Source organism: Macrobrachium rosenbergii, chromosome 19 (assembly GCF_040412425.1).
Source record: "Macrobrachium rosenbergii isolate ZJJX-2024 chromosome 19, ASM4041242v1, whole genome shotgun sequence".
Lineage (NCBI taxonomy): Eukaryota > Metazoa > Arthropoda > Malacostraca > Decapoda > Palaemonidae > Macrobrachium > Macrobrachium rosenbergii.
Genome location: NC_089759.1, coordinates 17,587,733 through 17,612,901, shown reverse-complemented (window position 1 = coordinate 17,612,901; position 25,169 = coordinate 17,587,733). Strand labels below are relative to the sequence as shown.

The following is a 25,169-nucleotide window of genomic DNA, read 5'->3' as shown; positions in this document are numbered from 1 at the left end:
AAGGGAAGCTGCTGCGGGTCGGAGAAATGGTCAAAACACCAATCACAGGCGAGATTACAAAACTTGGGAGCTGATTCGTCATCTATCACCAATGGAACCAATCACAGACCATCTTACATGCTAGTTTCAAATTCAAATATACTTTACGCTATTTTATGCTTTTTTTGTTGTAGTAGTATAGGTTTATTCGAGATGTGATTTTTGCAACAAACAATATTATTGGATGCAGTACAAAAGATTCATGGAAAAGATGCACATTCATTACATTTGTATTTTATAACTAGTATATATGTAGCCATCAGCAGCCTTACACCATTCAAATATGACAATGTCAGACTGCATCTGATTAGCGTTTCATGTTCAGTTTAATTTTACTAGTACTATAATGAATTATCGTATGATCACATTCTCTTTTGTTTAATTTCATTTTTGTACTGAATTATATGTCATAATGCAATGAACCAACAGTACTAGCAGATATTAATAATTATTAATGGAATTAATGAAATATTTGGGTCTTCATATATCGCGACTATTTTTGAAATTTCAGGAAAATCCGCTATATATTTTCTCATATAATATACATACGTAATGGAAAAAATCCGCGAAGTCGTGAATCCGCAATAGTCGAACCGCGAAGTAGCGAGGGTTCACTGTATTACAAAACAGTTACGCAAAAATTTTAAAATCAAATAATCAAACCTGTGTGTGTGTGTGGCAAATAGGAATGTAGAAAACGCTGTTGAGAATGATGAAAAGTTCTTATAACAACAGTAAAACGAATGTTAGATTAGGTAGATGGGAAAGTCTCCAATGCTTTAATATCTTTTTGGCCCTAGTGATGCAAGAAGTCTAAGAACTAACGCACATAGATGCAAAGTTGAGGGATAAGACAAGGGCTTGTCAGTTGGAGTGTAAGATTAGCTACTTCTTGCAGATGAAACAGTGGTGATAGGACAGTGAATTAAAAGTGTTCTTACAATGAGAAAGTTAAATAGGAAACAAATTACAATGATATGGATGGGAGAATGAAATGGTTGCTTTAAACAGATATTTGGGAGTAGTAAACATAATCAGTGATGGCTGGATGACAGAGGAGGTAAATCACAAAATATGGGAACAAAGAGAGCTTATGTTTGCAAAATATTTGAAAAAGAAGAGAAGTATATACAGAAGCCAGACTTGGAGTGTGTGAAGGGATTTTTAAGCCATTTGCCCTTTCTGGAAAAAGAGTGATGTATAATGCAAATAAAAGAATGAAGGCTGAAGATGTAATGATGACTTGTTTGCTTAGTGAAGGCATAAGAAATAATCACTGAAAGGGTTAGGTATACAGTGAACCCCCCGTATTCGCGGGGTATGTGTCCCACACCCCCCCGCGAATAGGTCAAATCCACTAATGCTTAAAACCCCTCAAAAACACTTAGAACTGCCCAGAAAAACCCTGTAAAAATGCTTATACCTGAGTATTTTAATAGTTTTATCACAAAAAGTGCATTTATTCATGAAAATTATATGAAAATACAGTAATTAGTGAATATTTCTCATTGAAAAATACCGCGAATGGGCGAATTTTCCGCAAAAAATGGCTAGATATGTTCCACAGAGAAACCCGCGAATGCGTGAGCCCGCGAACCATGAGAACGCGAATACGGGGGGGTTTACTGTATGGAGATATACAGAATTAACTAAAAGGTTAACAGTAGTGCAATGATTGTTCAGGATGTCTTCAGGTTTTTTTTTTTTTTTTTTGAAAAATACAGGATAATAGGTTGGTGATAAATGTACCATTTTGGAAGTGTTGGCAAGAAGGGACATGAAAGACTCAGAAAGGTGCAGTGAATGTTAATATGCATGGTGAAGTATGAAAGCTGTTGTTTTGTACATGTATTGCAGAGTAAATGTTATGGATGATGGTAAGAGGTGAGTCATAAAATAGGTGAAGCAAGGGAGGGAGTAAATGTCTGCTAAAGCTTTGGAAGAGGGTATGTATGTGAACAAAAGTTATGGGTAAATGTATGAATGTTTTATTGAGCCAACTCCCTTGCATGGTACTGAAGTTAGGATGTTGAGAGCAAATGAAAGAAAAAAAATTGAAGCTGTTAAGAGGAATTGTATCTATAGTGTAAGCTCTGTATGAGAGACTGAGAAATGAAATTATGGCAAATAGAATTACCATGTAGTGGTAAAAAGTTTACTGTAGGAGAAAAGAAGTCTTGAAGTGCTTTGAAATGGTTTGGTCATGTGGGGAGAATGGATGGCAATAACCTGATGAAAAGTTTATGATTCAGAAGTGTTATGAGGAATACCTAAACTGTTTTGGGTGGATGGTATAGGAGAGGAATGGAAAAGGATGGGTCCTAATGCTCTTAACATTGAGAAATCACAATTGTGTGCAAGATAAAGGTAAATACTAAATTGCAGTGTATGTAGGGAATTTGACACCCTGCTTGATGACCCCTCATTATAAGTGTAAGAAGCAGTTAATGTTTGGGAATTTCTTTGCGAAAAGAGTTCACTAACTATTCAATAGTTAAAGTAAGAAGTGACAGTAACTATTGTCTTTTTTTCCTCTGAAACCACCTATTTGATGGAAGGGGCCTCATGCTTAAAGTACCCATATGTACCATTCTTTATCAGTCTTATTATAATGTACTATGTTATGTGAAACAGACGTATAACAGAGTGCTGCCATGGACTGGGATCTGGATCGAATCTTGTTTTGATGGAGAGGTTGGATCACCTGATGTGTCTGCTATCTTGAGGTAAACATATCATAAAAAAATGATGCTTGAACTGATTTATTTCTGCATGATAATTATTGAAAACCTCTTAAAAGTATTTTGCATACGCATTTATTTCTAAAAGAAAAGTACTGTATAGGCAACTTTCGCTTTGCCTGATAATTTTATGAAATATATAATTACTTTTGAAATGATTTTGACATACAAGGGCATGATTTCATTGAGAGTGGAAATGTATAAATGTGTTTAAATTTTAATGACAACCTTTTCACACGTTTCACTAAACTTTAAATAAAGCTGGTTCAGTCTATGCCTCCTTTCCCAGTGGCAATGCATGGTTCAATGTAGTTTGATTGCAAGTTAATTTTGAAAGTATATCTATATCTTGAGATGAATGTTCAAATTGTCTAATGATTAATATATTTCTTACATAATCAAAGCTCTATGTATATTTGAATATGAAATGTAAGTTGGGAACATCATCATTTTTGATAGTACAGGGAAGTTGATAATGTTTGTGAACTAATGCTTTTGGAAGTGAATTGTCAGTTTTATTAGTGAACATTATATCTGAAGGATTTAGAAATTCATATTTCATTGTAATCCAATTGGGTGAAATTGAAAAGGAATTACAAATTTGTAAATTGTTATTCATTTTGAACACCAGTGAATTCAGTAAAAATAATCATTTTAATGATTTATCTTTCATTTCCAATTCTAATGATATAACTTTGGGTGTGAATGATGATTCTAAAGATATGAAATTCTTTTAAAGATTTGGCCTAGTCACAATGACCAATTAATATTCAAAAGTTTCCAGTGATTTTGGAGAACATTAGTTTTTAAATAGAAAAAAATGACATATAAATATTAAACACATGGATTAGGAAACTGAGTCTGCATATGATTTGATTGATGATTTTTTTAAAAATGAAGCTGGTTAGAGAATATGTTTATGAAAATTTGTGAAGTAAATAACTAATTGGGGAAAAATCATTGACTGTGGATGTGGATATAAGTAATGTCAACTATTCATGATACATTCTAAATTAAAGTTGCATTTTTAACAATGCCCAGGCTGAAGAAGGAAAACATGAATGCTGTTTATTTAATATCATCAGTCCATAGCTGTAACTCATGTCCTGTCTCTCAAATATGTACAACAGCAATAGTAAAGTGCCCCTCTTTCTTACTGATAACCTTTAAAACAATTAAATTTGCTTGAAATTTGTGCATTTAAGTGTTTTGGAAATTATTGTATATGCAGTATATAAGTATATACTATATATGATTATTCATTATACAGTACCTTATTCGCTCCTTTCAGCGGCAACCTCAGCTTCTTGACTCCATCCCTTTCAAACTGGAATTATAGACTTACTTTTGAAGCAGAGGCAGCAGATACCAAAGACGTAACATTCAGCTTCACGTATGGTGAGTTTGCCTTCTTTTATCCACTTCAGATAGAAGCTGTCTTGCACACAGGCCTCCTCCTTTCCAGAAGGCTCGTCTCTTAATACAGGGCAGAGACTTCATCTACAGTACTGTATTTCCTCCCATCTGTGTCATGCACCAGAATCCATTCCTTGCTAGTGTCCCTAATTCCCATAGTATTTGTCTTTCTAATCTGCTCTTTGGTCTGTTCGGCTGGACTACCAGTCCCATCAGCCTCTGCTTTTAGTGGGCTTCGAATGAATAACTCAGGTTCAGTGTTACCCAATATGCAGGCTGTTGAAGCTATATGGTATAAGGCTTGTCTAAGCAGTTTTAAGTAGCTGTCATTTAGTATTATAAGAGAGGCAGCAAGTGGCAAAATATTCAACCTGTTTATGTTTTAGTCTTCAGCTGTGTATGTACTGTCAGATATTTTAGCACAAAAGTTAATAGCAGAAGTTGTCACTGGAATTTTCCTGTACATCATGTTGTCACAATTCTTAATACAGAAGCCAGTAAAACAGTAAATAATATTACTAAATTTATTTGATTTGCCTGAAGCTGGGGATTTTTGCTGAATGTTATTATAAAAATATACATTAAAGTCATTCAAGAACTCTCATACAGCACAGGAAAACAAATTTACTGACTATGGGTGTATTTATTGAGTAGCAAAGGAAACAACAGAATATTGAGATTTAAACACTAAATAATTAAATTATTGCTAGGATATTTCACTCATTAGACATATGTAAATTTGTTCTTCACTGATCTCTATGCTGTCTGCTGTGGGTACTGGGGAATACCCCTATTCTGTGGGGTAAACTATTCCATTGATCCCAGCTGAACTGTTGGCATCAGCTCACTAGATTTGGTGGATTGGGGGATAGTTTTCTTTTATAATACTTATCATACATTTTTAACTGATGTTGTCCAGGGTATTCAGATTTAGGATGTCTCCAGAGCTAATGTTCTTGTGTTAGGCTGTGTCTTCAGTATTTTCAGTAAAATTAATTTTAATATGCTCCATCATAGTACAGTATACTCCCTCGCAAGACCCTTTGAGTTTATGCTTTAGACCTTGCAATCCTGACTTGCATTAATGTACGTGTATATGTACACACATATGATAGTAAGAGTGTAAGCATATATTTATTTATGTATATTCAATATTATCTTTCAGCTTCAGCAGCGAAGAAACTGCAAGGAAGTGCTGTTGATATGGACACAATTGGCCATGAGTCTGAAGAACGTTCGGAATATTCATCCGCTTCTCATGATTTACCTGTATTTTACTGCATTTTTGTGTACACATTTTGCTTTGAATATTTAAGCATGCTTTTCAGTAAGTTTGCAATGCATTTAACTTTTTATGAATATTTTCATCAATCTAGTGGATATCACAATTTTATTTAGTACAATATTGCCTTCAAGGGAGATGTGATGAAAGAAGCTCAGGATATCTTGCAGCACATCAAGCAATTGCAAGCAGAAGAATCAGGTAATCAGCCATATTATATGAACTGTCATACATGTGAAACTAATGTGCTCATAATACACACCTTAGATATATGTATATAAATATATATATATATATATATATATATATATATATATATATATATATATATATATATATATATATATATATATATATATATATATATATATATATATATATATATATATATATATATATACACGCACCTCCCTGTGGGACTTTTGACTTTGGGATCTCTATAGGATAAGGTTCCGTGTTTTTTGTAGTTCACCCTTTTCCATACACGACTCCATCTGATGGAGCTCGCTCTGGGGTAGTAACTCCAGCATTTCATTTAGCTTTCTCTGGTATCTAGCAACGGAATTACCTAGAAATAAGTGCTGAATGGACTTTTTCACCGGGTGACACGGTCCCTCTCCAGAAATAGATATATATATATATATATATATATATATATATATATATATATATATATATATATATATATATATATATATATATGTATGTATACAGGTACTGTATATAATATATATATATAATATATATATACTGTATACAGTACTGTATATATATTTGTGTTGTGTGCTATGTGTGTTTATATATATGTTGGAACAACTTTCCCTAATTGCAGCGCAAATTATCTTCATTTTAAGATTTAACATTTTATTTCTCTCATTAGATGAATTTACAGCTCTTCTTTTTGAAAACTAAGCAAAATAGCTTTCTCTCTCTCTCTCTCTCTCTCTCTCTCTCTCCTTTTAGTTACATCCAACTCAAAATTCGAGTCATAGTTATCGTCCTCCCCACCCCCCAACTCATTCTGATTACCTCTTTTCTAGGCGTGGGTGACGTCAAGACAATTGGCCTAAGCATGGGGATATCAGGATCAGTTTATTTTAAGTACAAGGTGTATGCAATGATCATTGAAAATGGCTCCCCAGAGATGCGAGACACCAGACTAAAACTGCTATCTTATCTCGATATTCCCATGGGACTTGCCAGTCAAACATATATGGTTAGTACAGATGTTTTTAAATTTCCAGTGAAAGACTATGAACAATTTCCATTCGAGTTACAAAGTCTTAAAGCCATTTATTTGCAAGATATTTTGGGCATTTTTGGCCAGTAAAATCTATTTAATTTTGGGACCAATTGTTCTAACAGTGGGTGAATTTTGGAGTCCACTCCATAACAATTTAAATGCTTTGATATTTTTGGTTACATGCTGTAAGAAAAGCTCATAAGTTAGGTGTACAGTATAGACCAAATTATCGTTGGAATTTATCAGAAAAAGTTTTTAGCAGCAAACAGAAAGCAGAAGCAGTAGCATTGCCACAATTTCAAACATAGGTGGTGGCACTACTAATTCCTTGAGATAGACTTCAAAACACAAGACTTTCATAAGGTATGCATCGCTTAGGTATATTAGTGCAGTATTAGAATTTGTTAGATCAATTGCAGGAAGATTTAATTTCATATTCGCTTAATTTAGATCATTATTTCACCATTTAGGTATCGTTACATCATGGATACAAGACAGAGAATTTAGAGATGACTAATATGAAAATGAACCCTGTAGCAAAAATTTTTTTTTTTTTTTTCATTATTTCTTTACCTATTAGATATGCACAGATCAGCTACACCTGTCTCAAAGTTTAGCAGGTCAGTAACAGGAAGATCAAAAACGCTGTATCAGAATTCTGGACATCATTTTATCCTTGTTAGATATGGATACATCAAGGAAAGCAGCATCAGAACTGGATAAATTAGCAACAGTAGGACCATCACCATACTCACAGGATTGAGGGCAGAATTTTTCACCTAACTGACATTCATACATCAAGGATATCTGTCTCTGAGGTTAAAAGAATAGTAGCAGGAAAGCCAACTTTGAAGTCACGGAATTTGATTGTACTGTTTTATTTCCTGTTATGTACAGTATGTATACTGTACATAGATCAAGGATACTAGCCTCAGAGTTAGGAAGATCAGCAACTGGAACACTAGCCCCATAGTTGCTGAATTTTGTCCAATATTTCTCACTAGTTACTTATGCATAGTTCAGGTATATCAGTCTTGAACTTTAGAATGTAAGTTGACAATCAGTCCCACTGTCTCTGTAGTATGATTATTATTTCCCAAGTACAGGTACTACATAATCTTAGATCAGAAGTACCATTCTTAGATTTTCAAAAGTGTACAAAAGGCATTCCAACTTTGCAGACACAGTGTTCATGGCATTATTTTTTACATAATACACATGCATAAATCAGGGATACTAGTCTCTGAGTTTATAGGATTAGTAACAGAGACCAAACACAGTCCCAGGGCTCCAGTAACTATTTTCCTCTTTGCACATGCTTAGAACAGATATGCCAGTTTCAGATGAGGGATATCATGTCAGAGAGAGGAAGCTCAACCCTAATTTTATAGAATACCAAACCATTATTTCTCACATACAAATGCTGTTGTCAAGGATACCATTTGGGAACAGGAATTTTGGTCATTATTGTAATTTCCTCTCACATTTTACATGCACAGAACCCCAGAGTCACTGAATTCAGAACATTCACTGAATTCAGGACATTATTATTTAAAGTACATGTTAGACATACTAAGCAGGGCCGGATTAAGGTGGGGGGCCCCAGGGGCCTAGGCCCCGGGCCACCCACCAAGAATGGGCCTCCCACCAATAAAAACAATACATTTTAATTTAATAAGGTTAGTATTGTAATCAGGCACTTATATCAAGAAAAGTGTCGAGAAAGTAATCCTGGCTATACATATAACTCCATAAGAAAGAATGAGCTATTATAATTATATGTGTTAGTTACATCGTTATTTTTATATAAAAATAATTTTAACTGTAAATGTGTAAAAAAATATGGTAAGAACAACTTATGCTTATTTTATTTTGTGTTTATGCATATTAACCCTTAAACGCCTATTGGACGTATCATACGTCGACTAAAATTGTCTGTTGGGTGCCGAGTGGACGCACTGCACGCCGACTACAAAAATTTCAACCTTCGGTCAACTTTGACTCGACCGAAATGGTCGAAAAACGCAATTGTAAGCTAAAACTCTTACATTCTAGTAATATTCAACCATGTACCTTCATTTTGCAACAGATTGGAAGTCTCTAGCACAATATTTCGATTTATGGTGAATTTTTGAAAAAAACTTTTTCTTACGCATGGGCGGTAACTCAGCCGAAAATTTCATAAATTCTTTCGTCATTTTGTCATAATTTTTGCACTGTTCTATATTAGCCGTTACATAAAGTTTTATATGTGAAAATGTGCACAATTTCATGTACAATACAGCAAAATAGAACCCATGGTTGTAGCTTTTATCAGTTTGGAAATATTTTCATATAAATCACGATAACTGCCAAAATTTCAACCTTCGGTCAACTTTGACTCGACCGAAATGGTCAAAAAACGCAATTTTAAGCTAAAACTCTTACGATCTAGTAATATTCAATCATTTACCTTAATTTTTCAACCAATTGGAAGTCTCTAGCACAATATTTCGATTTATGGTGAATTTTTGAAAAAACTTTTTCCTTACGTCCGCGCCAGAAATTCTTTCGTCACGTTGTCATAATGTTTGCACTGTTTTATATTAGTCGTTACATAAAGTTTTATATATGGAAATGTGTGCAATTTCATGTAGAATACAACAGAAAATAACTCATGGTTGTAGCTTTTATCAGTTTTGAAATATTTTCATATAAATCACGATAACTGCCAAAATTTCAAGCTTCGGTCAACTTTAACTCGACCGTAATGGTAAAAAAACGCAATTATAAGCTAAAACTCTTATAAATTCTAGTAATATTCAATCATGTACCTTTATTTTGCAACAAACTGGAAGTCTCTAGCACAATATTTCGATTTATGGTGAATTTCTGAAAAAAAAAATTTTTTCCTTACGCCTCTGCTGCTGTAACTCGCCGAACATCTCAGAAATTCTTTCGTCATGTTGTCGTAATGTTTGCATCGTTTTACATTAGTCGTTACATAAACTTTTATATATGAAAATGTGCGCAATTTCATGTAGAATACAACCGAAAATAGCTCATGGTTGTAGCTTTTATCAGTTTTGAAATATTCTCACATAAATCACGATAACTGCCAAAATTTCAACCTTCAGTCAACTTTAACTCGACCGAAATGGTAAAAAAACGCAATTGTAAGGTAAAACTCTTACATTCTAGTAATATTCAATCGTTTAACTTCATTTTGCAATAAATTGGAAGTCTCTAGCACAATATTTCGATTTATGGTGAATTTTTTAAAAAAACATTTTCCTTACGTCTGCGCGGTAACTCGGCCGAACATCTCAGAAATTCTTTCGTCTCGTTGTCGTAATATTTGCACCGCTTTAAATTAGTCGTTACATACAGTTTTATATATGAAAATGTGCGCAATTTCATGTACAATACAACAAAAAATAACTCAGGGCTGTAGCTTTTATCAGTTTTGAAATATTTCCATATAAATCACGATAAATAGAAAAAATTTGACTTTCGGTCAACTTTAACTCGACCGAAGTGGTCGAAAACTGCAATTGTAAGCTAAAACATTTACAGTCTAGTAATATTCAATCAATTAGCTTCATTTTTCAACAAACGGGAAGTCTCTAGCACAATATTTCGATTTATGGTGAATTTTTGAAAAAAACATTTTTTTACGTCCGAGCGTTACGAATTCATGCATCATTTTGTGATAATATTTTCTGTGTTGCTTTGATCGTTTTAAAATTTGTTATATACCAAAATCATCGCAATTTAGTGTACAATACAACTAAAAAAAATTAACTCATTAGCTTTAACCGTTTTGCTTACAGCGCGATTTGTATACAATTATATACAAGTTTTTTTTTTCGCTGTCATATATTCCAATATTTATATATGATAATGATATTTTTTTATTTCTGATGGTTGCATACTAAACTTCAGGCAATGACAAAAAGAATGAGCCAAAAATGAACTCTTAATCTTAAAAACTAAGTGTGCTGTGATTTTTTGAAAAAAACTTTTTTTCCGCTTCGGCGCTAACTCACCGAACGCCGCCGGCATACGGGAGACGTTTTTGTAAATAGGGCTTAGGCGTTAAAGGGTTAATAACATCAGAAGAATAGTCCTATTGTAGTATTTCCTAAATAAAACTGTCCTACTAATATATTAGTATTACTTTATTTTGTCTACTAGATTAATTAGACTATAGTTTGTAGTGTATGCAATAGGAGTTGGAAAGGGGGCCTCCCACCAGAGTGGGCTCCAGGCCTCCCATCAGCTTAATCCGGCCCTGATACTAAGATCAAAGATACCAGTCTGAGTTTGGAAAACAGTAACAGAAATGCTAACATTAAAATCACTTAATTGCTTACAGACTTGCTTTGATGTTGGCTTTCAAAGGCCAGATATCCTTCCATTGACCTCGATAGAAGAAATTCTGAACGAGGACTTCAATTCACAACTTTTGGGAAAGGTTTGGGAAGGTAGATCATGTGAAGAGGAAAACTTAATTTTGGATATAAAGGTAAGAGAAGTATAAGTTTACTTTAGTAATGCTGCACAATATATATATATATATATATATATATATATATATATATATATATATATATATATATATATATATATATATATATATATATATATATATATATATATAGTATCCCTGGTTTACGACGGGGGTTCCGTTCTTTGCGCCGCGTCAGAACCCGAAAATCGTCGTAAGCCGGAAAATCGTCGAAAATTGTCAAAATCATAAGAAAACCTTACTTTTAATGCTCTGGGTGCATTGAAAACGACGTAAACTGCATTATTATTGCGTTTTACGTAAAAAAACCTTCAAATTATGATTATTCTGCCGTTTTGGGGCCATATTTCTTCCGTCGGATCAGCGCACGACGCGTCAGAACCCCGAACATGCGTCATTAGCCGGGAAATAATTTCTGATGAATATATTTGAAAAGCGCCAGAACCTCGAACGCCAGAAGTCGGAACCGTCAGAAACCGGAACCGTCAGAAACTGGGACTGCCTGTATATATATATATATATATATATATATATATATATATATATATATATATATATATATATATATATATATATATAAACATTGTATATGAATGTATATGCTTGTATGTATGACTGAATGTGTATGCAGTATATGTAAAAACATATTTGTGTATATAGCATAGTATAAATATTTATATTCATTTTTCATTTCTTATCCACCTTGTTTTCATGTGTTGCATTTGTTTAATAATTTTTATAGCTGATTGTACAGTCTTCATATTTATTTAACACAGGGAAATATGAGAATATCAAGAGATCAGATGAACTTCGTGAGAGACAAATTGGAGAAAGGATGCGCATACAACCCAGAATTCCCTCTAAAGGATATAATAACCTCACAGTTGTATGACACATTCACACTAGAAGGCACCTGGCCAAAGGTAAGGAATTGTCAAGAATTATTTTAAAATGTGCATGGACAAAAGGAAAAATCACAACAAAAATAAATAGGAGTGTTAAATAAAAACCTCACTATGATGATATAACTGAAGAAAATTGTGTATTAACAGTATTTTGTAAGCTATAGACATATATATATACATATATATATATAAACCATCAATGAAGGGCAGAGTATACACAGATATACAAGCTGACTTTATTCCAACGTTTCGTAATTATCAAATTAATTACGTCATCAGGGCTGTTAAAATGAAAAATAAAATTCTTTGTAAAATCGTAAAAACTAAAACTGAAAGTTAAGAATTGAAAAGCTGAAAATTATTCATCCAAAAAGTTCAGTAATGTACACAAACATTAGAATTAAAGAACAAAATTTTTTTTTAAATCATTACATTAAAATGAAAGGTAACAGAATATATGGTAAACTAAAATTGAGAATAACCGTGAAAGGGTTACTAAACAAAAGATTAAGGACGACCTATATATATATATATATATATATATATATATATATATATATATATATATATATATATATATATATATATATATATATATATATATATATATATATATATATGTATATATACTGTATTTATATATATATATAAATAATCTATATTATATATATAATATATTGTACATATATGTATATATATATATATATATATATATATATATATATATATATATATATATATATATATATATATATATATATATGTATATATATATATCACACATACATAAATAAAGTAATTGCAATTCTGTCTTTTCAGAATTTTCCAGAATCATGGAAAGCATTTATACATCTCCTCTATGACTGGACAACAGCAAGAATCCCACCACAACATCGCTACTACCCTGAAGATCGTATATCAGAGACTGTTCAAATCAGGGCAAAAAAGTGCGTTATCATTTATAATGAATATACTTGTCTGAAACATAAAAGCTGAAACATGACTTAAAATGGATTTGATATACAGTACTCATCTTTTAGTATTGTTGGGAGAATTCTTCATAAATTCTTGTTTCAATGTATTATTATTATGCTTAAATGTATTACAGTAAACCCCCCGTATTCGTGGTCTCACTATTCGCGGACTCACCTATTCGTCGATTTCTCTGTGGAACGTATATACACATTATTCGCGGAAAATTCGCCTATTTGCTGTATTTTTCACTGAGAAATATTCACTAATTACTGTATTTTCATATCATTTTCATGACTAAATGCACTTTTTGTGATAAAACTATTAAAGTACTCAGGAATAAGCATTTTTAGAGTTTTTTTTTTAAACTATAAAAATAGGCAGTTTTAAGTGTTTTTAGAGGGGTTTTAAGTATTGCGGATTTTAGCTATTTGCGGGGTTGTTGTGGTACGCATCCCCTGCGAATACGGGGGGTTTATTATGTTTAAATTTTCTTAAGGGAATGGGGAATATCTTTGAAATTATTACTATATGGTAGTACAAGCAGGGATTTTGTGATGTAAATTTCTCTGTTGTTTTAGTACAGAATCAGGATATTTCAATTTCTTGTCTATATTCCTAATGATATGTTTCGTCATAAGTATATTCAAGATGCATACACATAATGTTCGTATGAACATTAATGTGAAAACTAATTTCTTAACTTTATTGCTTTGGCCAGAATAAAAATGCTCAAAGGTAGAAATATGGCTACATGCTATTTAAGCTCATTACTACTGTACTTCTGTGCACAGTATTAGGTAGTCCAAGTAGGTTAGACACATTCTGCCCACACGATGTCTAGTTTTATTCATACTTGCAATTTTGTGAAATTATATATATACAGTACTGTATACCCATTTACATTGAAAAATGCAAATAACTTCGTAGCAAGGGTAAGGGAAAAGAAATTATAAAATGTTATACTTCTACTAATTAGAATAGCAAATGGAGAAATGCTTTGAGTGTTAGGTGTTTGAGAGAGAGTTGGGGGAAGGGAGGAAAACACACTCTATGAGGTTGATAAATGAAATATTCAGTAACCAAAATTTCTTTTTTCTGTCATCAGAAACATTGATTCAGACATCTGGACAATTTATGCATACCTGCCACGGGAGTTGGCAATCTATAGTGTATCAGTTCCACCTTTCTTAGGATTCCCAGCATCACCCCGTGAGATGCTGACTCATCATGTCCTCAATGGTAGGAATCCAGGAGCATGTGCTGTCTCTACTGGCAAGGCAAGGATACGATTTCATTTTGTATGTTTGTATGTGTGTTTGTTTGCTTATGTGAATAGTGTGCATATGTTTAAAAGCATCCTATTTCTTAAGAAATAGCAGCTTTGGTTCCCTGGTATGAGAAAGCTATCGTGAAATTATGAGCGATTTTTTCTGTTATTGAGACAGGTAAAGGCAGGGACTCCTTGTCCAGAGATATACCTAATAATTTTTCAGTTACATGGGTCAACCCTTTTAAAAGGTAATCAGTTTGAATAAAAGAATCTTTTTATGAAGAGAGATACTTTAGTATGTATAATGTATAACAGTAGGTGACCATGCACATATGTATAATGCATAACAGTAGGTGACTATGCACGTATCTGTTTTTTGTTTGTATGTTATGAATCCATAAAAATAAGAAAAAAAGTTTCAAGCACTAAGTTAATATCTTTTAAATTACTGAAAGGATATATCACATTATTGGCCTATTATTATTTTCATGTGTTGTGTAAAGGTCCATACGTTTGACGGAGAGAAGTTCCCTTTTGAGCCGAACAGCTGCTGGAAAGTGGCAGCTGTGGATTTTTCCACCAACTCCATCCAAATCCATGTTCGCCACAATGACCGATGGGAAGCCAAGGTGTTGTGGGTTGACAGAGGACTAAAGTTTGACCTGTCTAGCTCCTCAATCCAAGTGAGTTTCTTGTGGATTTCCAGTCACCTCTCAACAGTTTCGTTTACACAAATTATTTTTCAAGAACTTGTTTCACATATGCATTGATTGACAATTTTACTGCTTCTCTTAGTTGCTGGACTAGTGGAGTCCTGTTGAAATTTTTATCTTACTGCAATTATCTGCCCTAGTAGTGATTCTGTGATTAAAACTTTCTAGTTGAGCAATTATTATTATTATTATTATTATTATTATTATTATTATTATTATTATTATTATTAAAGTGACTCTTGTAGACCCAGTAGGTTTTGCAGGGGAACAATATTTCATTCATGATGTAGGTCAGTCATGTGACCCCATGTTATTTTCACCATGTCCTTTTGTCTTGGCATTTTTTAAGTGAGTACTTAGCTCTCTTATTGGTTTCCTTCTAACCCTGGTACTCATTTTACTCCAGGTTAATGATGAAGCTCCGAGTGAAATGAGTGAAACATACCAATTTGTCTCTTTAGGCAATGCTGTTTTGCTCATACTGAACATAGGGATCGCTGTCAAGGTTTCCAATAAAGTGGAGATAGAGGTGAGTTTGGGATAAAATGTAATTTTGGGATTATTTTTCTTACTCCAACAGTGCATACATTCAAATGCAAAAAGTAAAAAATCTATAAACCTCCTATAAACACAGTGGTAATTGTGATGCCATAAAATTTATATTAGACAGTTAATCCTGTACAAGTATATACAGAAAAGAATACCCATACTTGAAAGTAAAAAATGCTTCTGGAGTGAAGTACCGTGCAGGCAAAATACCAGATAGATTAAATCAACAATGATGTGTATACAATTCCCAAATTCTCACATCTATTAACATCATTTAATTTCATGTCCAACCAAGAATGTTGGAAAAACCTATTTTTGGTAGCTGCTGTGAGTCCTCAAAGGAGTTACTCTCATGGGTCCATAGAGGGGCCCCATACGGTGGATCAACTGATTTCAAAGAATGCTCTTTTAGTTGGTCTCAGCCAGTATACAGTGCACGTTAACACTGATAGAGTACAGTATAGGACCCAAGGGAAGAGGGCTCTTTCTCTTGCCTACAGTGACTAACTAGGTTCAGTTCCTACTCTCAACCTGCAGATGTGGCAACAGCCCATTATACATTGTTCACTATTGTGTATCGTGTCAACCATGCAGTCTGCGCGAGACTAAATACTCATTACTCTCTTTCAGGTCTATGCAGGATAACTATTCACCAAATCCCATGCCTTTTCGTCAGGGAAAGTGGGTGGGTTTAAGGACTCAGCAGCTACCAAAAATAGGTTTTTCCTATGTCAAAACCTGTTTTTTGATATCGTAGCCACTGTTCATCCTCAAAGGAGCTTACCAAAGTTGACAGGTGACGAAATGGCTTAAGCTCTTCAATTTCAATCCCAACAACCCAGGTAAACATGAAACAAAACACAAACTTACAATTATTTAGATGTACTGTAGTTCTAAAGTAACTTACCTAATATGCTGGGTTTGGTTGCGGTACTGTTGCACATTTTCCAGCGATATCTTTAGTATACAAGAAGACCCCTGGTTTTCCGCTGTAGTGCCTATGGGGTCAGGACTAACCATACCACCTACTGATACACAGTGTGGTTGAATTTGTTGAAGCTCATGGCAATAACGTTTTAAGTGTACTGTTTCTGATGACAGCCTGGTACACTCTGAGACTTCTTCGAAAGAAACATTTCTGAAGAAAGCCAACGATGCGACTTAGGAAAGGGGTGGCGGTCTGCCTTTTTAATAAGGGACACTAAAATTATTCTCACCCCATGTAGAGAGAGTGGTTTGTTTGTGCTAGGGTGTAAGAAAATCGGACCCTCTGGGATGTTTACCATGACCTCTAGGTAAACCTCAAGTGCTTGAACCAGGCATAATGTTTTATCTGGTAAATTGAACTTCCTTATCAGAATAGGAGACTTCCTCTTTAAAGGGTTCTTATTCTTCGCCCAGAATGATGGGCCAGGGGCCAATAGTAAATGATGGTTAGCTGTTTGAGTGATGTAATGTCCTCATCTAAGAAAGCCCAGTTCATTAATATGAGCTACTGATGCCATAGCAGTCAAGAAGATCGCCTTTTGCAGCATTTAGTTGTGGTTGTATTGGGCCCAATGAATTGAGGGGTTGACAGAAGCCTAAACACCTTATTCAGGGACCAGGTAATTGGAAGCTTTGCAGGAGCAGGTCTTTGTGATGCAAAAGATCAGAGAATGGAAGTAACAATTTCTATATTAGAATCAATGCCAGATCCATAAAGCAAGGGTTCCATTATTGCTGCTTTGTATGCCATGATTATTGTAACAGCAAGAACTTGTCTTCAAAAAGATATACAGTACTGTATAAGAAAATGTAGAAGTGTTTCAATAGAGATCTCAGCTGGGCTCTCTGCATGGGTATAATCTAACCATGGTTATAATCTAGCCATACATTCCATACGGGCTGGTACTGTTGAATAGAAGATGTCCGTAATTTTTGCACTAGTTACCTAGCAATGTTGGGTGAGTAATTTTCAAGGTAGACAAGATTTTAAAAAATCCATACATGAAAGTCTCGGCTCAGAAAGGAGAATGCATAGATGGCTTTCCCTCCTACTGTCTGGGATAGAACAGCGTACGGTAATGGAATTGAGTTCCTTGCCAGTTGTTGAAGTAATAGGAATCAATGCCTGTTTGGCCAATTTGGGCCTATTAAGTAAGTGGTTCCTTTGAAGGTTAGAAGCTTGTTCAAAGCCTTCAAAATCTGGGACAATGGAGGAAAAAGGTATATCGTCCTCCATTTGTTCCAGTCTTGTAGGAATGCATCTCTTGCTATTGCTTGATTGTCCAAGTTTAGAGAGACATACACACTAAGTTGGTGGTTCTTGCATGTGGCAAACAGGTCCATTTCCAGATGTGGAAGCATATTGGCAATTAATTGAAAAGAGTGATTGTCTAACATCTGCCATGTTGAGGCTGTTGTTTCCCTTGATAGAGAGTCTGCTATTACATTGAGAGACCCTGTGAGACGAATTACAGGCAAGTGCCACTTCTTCATTTGTTTCATCCGAAGGATGGATAGCATCACTGTATTGAGAGGAGGTTAATGTGAACCTGACTGTTGATGCAGGACATTGCAGTCCTGTTGTCTAGGACCAACAAAATGTGTGTCCCTTTTGGAGGTTTCGGTTTTCTGAGAGACAGAAAGACAGCCATCAGCTCCAGAAAGTTGATATGACACTTCCTCAGAGGAGGTGACCACCTCCCTGCTACCTGACGATCCTCCCAATGACCTCCCCAACTTGTCAAGGAGGCATCTGTGTGTATTATTACTCATACAGACGGGGGAGTCAGGGTGACCTGTTTTGCCAGAGACCCCTTCCAAGTCCATGGCTGTAGTATCTCCCTAACTTTTTGATTCCTTTGATGAAGCTGATTGCAAATCTGTTTTCTTGCATGCGGTAGCTAAAATTTTTTTACATTTTTTAGTTGCAATATTTGTGGGAAGAGACAAATGTATGTGAAGAGTATCCTAACAAAGTTCCAGACACTGAAAACGTCTGCTGGGGTGTAAGGCGGGATTTATTCCAATTTATTAGAAAACCTTTTGACTGGAGTCTGTTGACTACCACCCTTAGATTTCGTAAGCACTTTTCTGGTGGACCCCCAGATTAGCCAATCGTCTAGGTAGGCTACCAGTTGAATTCCTTCTTTCCTGAGTTCTTGGGTAACTACTGTACTGCTGCTAATTTTATAAGAACTCTTGGGCAGTGTTTAGCCCAAAGGGCATGACTTTATGACTTTAAAGCTGTACATTTCCTTCCCCATCCAGAACCCTAGGAAGGGGCGGAAGGGAATGGCGATAGGGACGTGCCAGTATGCATCTTTCAGGTTTACAGAAACGTTCCAGGTCCCTTGTGGAATGACTGAATGTACTTGGGCAACAATAGTCATCCGAAACTTGTGGCAAACAATGTGTTTGCTCAATTTTGGTAGGTCGAGGATCACCCTCCATTTGGAGGAATCCTTCTTGGGGACACTGAAGAGACGTGCTTGGTGGTGAATATACGCTTGTTTCTGTATGGCCCCCTTAAAAGGGCCTTCTGCACGTAATCTTCCAAAAAGGGGTCTGGTTTTTGGAAAACCTCTTTAAAGGGGGTTGGAAGATGAGACAGTCACCACCCTAGCCTGTTGAAGATATTACCGTGTCCCCAAGGGGAGGTCTTCCATTGCATGTGATGCTGTAGAAGCCGACCCCTGACCATACAATTCCTATTGGGCTCCACCTCTTCCTTTGCCTTTGATAGGTATTCCAGGAGTTGCTTTTCCTTTTCCCCGGTAAGAGCATCTTTGGATGCTTCGAAAGGGTCGCTTTTGCTGCTGTTTCCCCGTCTGTTTTTGAGAGAACCCTTGAGGGGGTGACTGGAGACTTATGTGACTCTGAGTCATAACGTTCCCGTTTTCCAAGGAGTGTGTATACAGTACAGTTCTGTTGTCAGGCTTGTTCCTTGAGTTGAGGCTTTGTGTGACACTAGAAAATCATAGAGTGCTCCCCATAGCATCCGCATAAGTGATTTGGCCACAACAGCAAAAATTGTTTTGGAAGATTCTGAAAGCCTTTTCATGGCAGCTTCCAGCAAGGTACTAGAGGTTATAATACTAAGGGGGTGGAGCCTGGCATGAAATTCATCCAAGGCTGTTCCCTCTGAGATTTTTCTCATAGGGGTCCCAAATTGTTGAGTAGCCACGTCCAGAAGGAGCTTTCTCCTTTCAAAAGAAAGGACAAGCATTGCCCATTCCTTAGTGGAATTGTCAGACACGGGGATGATAGAGGCAAATGGCTTTAGCTCTGCCATTGGCTCTTGTTTCCCAGTTACCACAAAATTCTGAAAATCTGCCTTCACATGATTAATTATTTTAAAGTTGAGGGGACAGAAGCCTGGGGCTACCCGGTGAGCAATTTGGGTCTTATCCAAAATAGCTGTAGAGCTCCATTTTCCTTTAACCTGGTAAAGAGTTTCTTCTATATCTTTCAATGCTACATTCGTAGGTAGGATAACCATCTCTTTCAGCAGTTTCTCAGTGCCTATTAGGAAATGCTACTCTGTCTCAAAATTCTACGTGTTCCTTTCATTAATTGGGTGTTTACCATCAGGAGAAAAGATACACATTGAGGCATCGCGCCAAGGATTATCAGTATCATCAGGGGCGGTTATTGGAATCCCTATTATCTTTTGATTTGAAGTTTTGTAGTCTGAACTGGCCATATTATTGCTACCAGTCAGAGTTCTAACACCAAACTCTGCTTGGGCAGACTGTGCAGCCACTATATTCTTTTGGTTAAAGGCTGAGATATTCTTAAACCTTGCATCTAGTTTGGTGTCCAGGACTGACCTGATTTCCTGTTTGGAATCATGGATAATGTCCCTGACATAATGACATTCAGTAGCAAGGACATCTTTGATACTGCTCATAATTTCCTTACAGAAGTCAGCAAATGCAGCAAATGGTATTTCCCTGTTAGGGGAGCTTGCGCAATCTGATTGCACCCCGGCAGCTGTACTGCAACAGACCAGCAACCAAAGAACAGAAGTCCTGGGTGAATTACTATGCCCTTCAGAAGATATAGGCACTTCAGCTGGGGTTAGGTGGATCCTACTATGATCCCCTTCAGTATCTGATAGCTGCATGGGACATAGATTTCTTTTTGAGGCATCTCTCCCATATACAGCTGAAAGCTGTGTCCCTGGTCTTTCCGGGTTCAGCAGGGCAGTTTCAGTGGTAACATCCACTTCATGTTTGATAAAAGGGACATCTCCCCCAAGTAAAGACTCCTCTTCTCCAACAGCGGAGTTGACTCGGGAGGTACTAGGAACCGATGCTTTCGGGTTTTGGCCCAAACATAGGTTCTGCTCGGAAAAGGATGGAAATATACTCTGCTGGAGTTTTGCTGGAAATGATTTACAGTAATCTCCTTCCTTACCCCTACTGAAACGTAGGACCCAATGAGAGTTTAAAGCGAGCTATTTCAATCTTAAAACTTGTTGCCAGGAGCATGTTACAAATCTCACACATGTCTGGCAACCAACCATATTCCCCTTTATTTCTACAAGGGCTATGTTCATGGCAGGTGGTATGGGCTGTACCCACTGGTGAAAAACAAACCTATCAATTCACTGTGGCACACTTAATACTGTATGTGGGTCTTGCATAATAGTGGCCCTGTAGTGATATAAAAGTTTTATTAGAAACTACTTGGTACTAACCATCTACAATCACTGTATAGATAGTACACTCAGTATTACAGACTAACTTGGTCACAAGTGTGTAGCTGTAATATAATGTTATGATTTATTCTCATAAAATGTTAGATGTGCTAGATATGTGTATTAACTTAAACACAGGTAACAAATTAGGTTAATTTTGGCACAAGTATGTAGCCATATTGTTGTACATATACTGTTAGCCCTGATACTCAGGTCCCAAAACTGTTGAGTAGCTGGGTTTTTTCTTCTAGGGTAGTGGTTATGTACCAAATTATATAATCACTACTGTATATAATTTTTTACTTGAAAAGTAAATCTTGAATGTTATGCCATTCAGGCTAACTGTATACAGTACTGTAAATCTAATGTGTTTACCAGGCCTGGGCTACTGCAAGTCACAGGTACAGCTATAGGCTACATAAGAAAGTACTTCAGTGAAAAGATTTTGCCAAAGGAAACTTTTTAATAAGCTAGGTACATGAATGTAGTATAATTTCAATGCCCATTATATGCAATGTAAAAGTTTAATAATCAAGTAGGCAAACAGGCATCATATGTTTCCCTAACGACGCCTCTATCAGCAGAGCAGTACCTGCTAAAAGTAGGTCAGTGCAGAAAATATTGTATAATCTGATACAGTACAAGTTCCCTGGTATTAATAATAATTGGGGAACATTATCACAAAATACTATTTAGTTCAGTAATAAAGTACTAAAACTAACCAATTGGCTTATTCAGTACCAAGGTTTGGAAGTTGAGCGCTATCAAAAGCCGCTTATGGCTCTATGTGATGCCGTATCGGCGGTCGTAAATGAACACTTAGGCTATTATTATTCAAATTGAAGTGGCCTAGCATATCTACTAAGTAGCCCATGATAACTATTAACAGAAAAGATTGTATACCAATGATCTTCAAGAACAACAGTTTAAAAATTATTACTTCAATATAATTAAACAATGTTTGTCGGCTAACTTAAGAATGCACCGTAGCACTCAAACCTAATTCTCATCTTGTGGAAGAAATGATGTTGTTATCGGCGCCGGCTTTCATGAATTAAGCTACCAGCTAGGAAATTTTTTAAAACTAAACTGTCACTGGGACTTAAACTATGCACTTAACTTTCTTCTGAGTTTGGTATTTCCACGATTGCCAAAACTAGGAGCTTGTAGTCTGTAACAAATGTAACGATACGTCTACTAGTCGCAAGACCATGAGAGTAATGAGTATTTGGTCTCGCAACTGTTGCCATATTTCCACACCAATGACTTCCACGCTCGCCTAAATTTTAAAGTCATTCAACCATCGGTAAAATCTAACGTATATAAAACGATATATGCTTTCCTTCACAGTCTAAAGATCATATCGCACAAACTTACCTTATTAAGTTGATCACAATCACTTTTTACATTTATTAAAACAATTTTAAATAGATTTAAGGTACCTTAATTAGATGGAAACCCAAAGCTGCTGTCACTCTGTTGTCTGCATTCGACGTGTCAAACAAGACATTGCTCAATCAACTTCTGCTGCTTCATGATTCGGTGCAAACAACCATTCTTTGATGGCTCTTTATTCAGTCATTATTATATAAATATGCAATGTCTGAGAATATAGGTCAGTGAGTCATATAATGTAAGAAACTAATATATCTGACCACAATACAGTAAACCCCTAAAAAGTGTGTGGACATTTTTTCCACACTCAGTGTGGCAGACCATAAAATGAAGATGCCGCTTCTGCACCTGATCATCTTGTGCATCAAAACTTCCACACCGCAGGCCACATTTCTACGTTTTGGCAATACTGGGTCTCTCACAGACTGCGTGGTTGACATGATAGTGAACGACATACAGTGCATTGTTGCCACATCTGCAGGTTGAGAGTGGGAATTGAACCTAGGTAGTTGCTATAGACAAGAGAAAGAGCCCTCTTGCCTTGAGTCCTATACTGTATCAGTGTCAAAGTGTGCTATATACTAGCCGAGACCAACTAAAAGAGAATTCTTTGAAATTGGTTGGTCTATCTTATCGAGCCCTCTATGGCCCATGAGAGTAACTCCTTTGAGGACAAACAGCAACTATACTATCAAAAAGAATATATTTGAGTGTGTAACTGCTTTAAGAGATAGTCATTACCTACAGATGGTGATGAATGTATATATAGACACTCAAAAGTATGTTGTTATATACAACTTGTCTTGATGTACCACAACAGATGCCTTTCTCATACCGGTCCTATATCATTGGTCTCTGTGGAAAATATGACGGCGAGAGGCAACTAGAATTTCTGGGACCAAAAGGTTGTGATTACAGTGACCATACTCTCTTTGCTGCTGCCTGGGAGCTGGATGGTGATGTGTGCGATGCTGTGACCCATGGTGAGAATAAGAAGAAAGTGGGGGAGTACCAGAGCACATGTCAAAACTCTTCCTATGTCCCTACAGGAGTGTTATATAATTATGATGGTAAGTGGGAGCAACTTGTGTTGTTTGTCAGTTTGTTTTGATTGATAAGGTATAGTGACATGAGGTGATAGCAGTAGGCCATATGAGTTTATGTGCTTATTTAAGAACAGTATATGCACACACTTATACACAGTATGTATATAGGCTATGTATGTATGTATGTACATAGTGTGCAAAAAATTTAATGTGTGGATGTGCATGCACAGATGTATGCTTGTTTTTCCATAAGTATAGGCACCTACATAGTCTGCATTTAGTCTCTTCTTACCTAGCTGTCCAATTTCTTTAACGTCTGTATTCCCATTAATCTACTTCATAATACTAACATTACAGGTGGGGCAACAATATGTACATACAAATATTCTACAAGTATACAGGAAAACATTTATGTAAATGCAGTTATTAAATATTTTGATAGGATGAATGTATGGTAGCAGGGGCAGAACAGAGGTCAGCAAACCCAATAAATTGTTAAAGGAAAAGGACTTGTGAGTCATTGTAAACATCCTTTTGCGTATACGTGTATGTGCATGTTCACTTTTGTGCGTATGTAAAATAAAGAGAAACAGAACTCATTGACAGTAATAATATTGATGATGGAATTTAGATATGAAGCTCAACCAAGAAATAAACTGACAAAAGAAAGCTTATTGTCATGTAAGACCCTCAAAGAAGGGAGTATTTCTCCTTACTTTGGCATGAAGTATGGCACTCGATGGACAGGTAACTTGGGGTTAGAGTCACTTAATGTGTGGAAATGGAAAGAGACTTTGAGTAGAATGGGTGTTGACTGAAGGCATGAAAATAATGGCTAAAACTTAGGGAGCCTGTGACCATCCAGTTGCTAAAAGTCAGCTAAATATATTTGGATATTGCATAATAATGTCAATGTTTCCTAGAAAAGGGTAAAAATTAACATGACCATGCCACAGTTTATCAATAGATTTTACTCAATGGGGATTCTTGTTACTGAAATTGCTTTAGGCTATTGCCATATAGTCGCAGTGATCTGTGAAGTACTCATTAATACCAAAATGCAATATAGAATATACAGTATGTTTAAAATCTTTTATCAGCAACACCATAAAAAAGGGATTTTGACAAAGGAAAAATCTATTTGTGGAGAGGGGACCGTGTCACCCGGTGAAAAAGTCCATTCAGCACTTATTTCTAGGTAATCCGTTGCTAGATACCAGAGAAAGCTAAATGAAATGCTGGAGTTACTACTCCCAGAGCGAGCTCCATTAGATGGAGTCGTGTATGGAAAAGGGTGAACTAAAAAACACGGAACCTTATCCTATAGAGATCCCCAAGTCAAAAATCCCACAGAGAGGTGCCGTTACAAACCCATGCACCACTCGCGGACAGTATA

At 35.7% G+C, this 25,169-nt stretch overlaps 1 protein-coding gene across 3 annotated transcripts in view; it reads left to right on the top strand.

Moving 5' to 3' along the window:
• Positions 1–25,169, top strand: part of LOC136848660 (hemolymph clottable protein-like) — a 91,528-nt gene that overhangs the window by 63,941 nt on the left and 2,418 nt on the right. For 2 of the 3 annotated variants that reach the window (XM_067121095.1, XM_067121094.1), the window contains exons 24-35: positions 2,674–2,765; positions 4,072–4,178; positions 5,362–5,465; positions 5,613–5,679; positions 6,519–6,694; positions 11,079–11,228; positions 12,008–12,154; positions 12,956–13,083; positions 14,217–14,388; positions 14,885–15,064; positions 15,501–15,623; positions 23,548–23,797. In XM_067121095.1, the coding sequence (XP_066977196.1) occupies positions 2,674–2,765; positions 4,072–4,178; positions 5,362–5,465; positions 5,613–5,679; positions 6,519–6,694; positions 11,079–11,228; positions 12,008–12,154; positions 12,956–13,083; positions 14,217–14,388; positions 14,885–15,064; positions 15,501–15,623; positions 23,548–23,797 (1,696 nt within the window). Of the gene's footprint in view, positions 1–2,673; positions 2,766–4,071; positions 4,179–5,361; positions 5,466–5,612; positions 5,680–6,518; positions 6,695–11,078; positions 11,229–12,007; positions 12,155–12,955; positions 13,084–14,216; positions 14,389–14,884; positions 15,065–15,500; positions 15,624–23,547; positions 23,798–25,169 lie in introns of those variants that run through there. The other variant, XR_010856088.1, reaches the window with a different exon arrangement.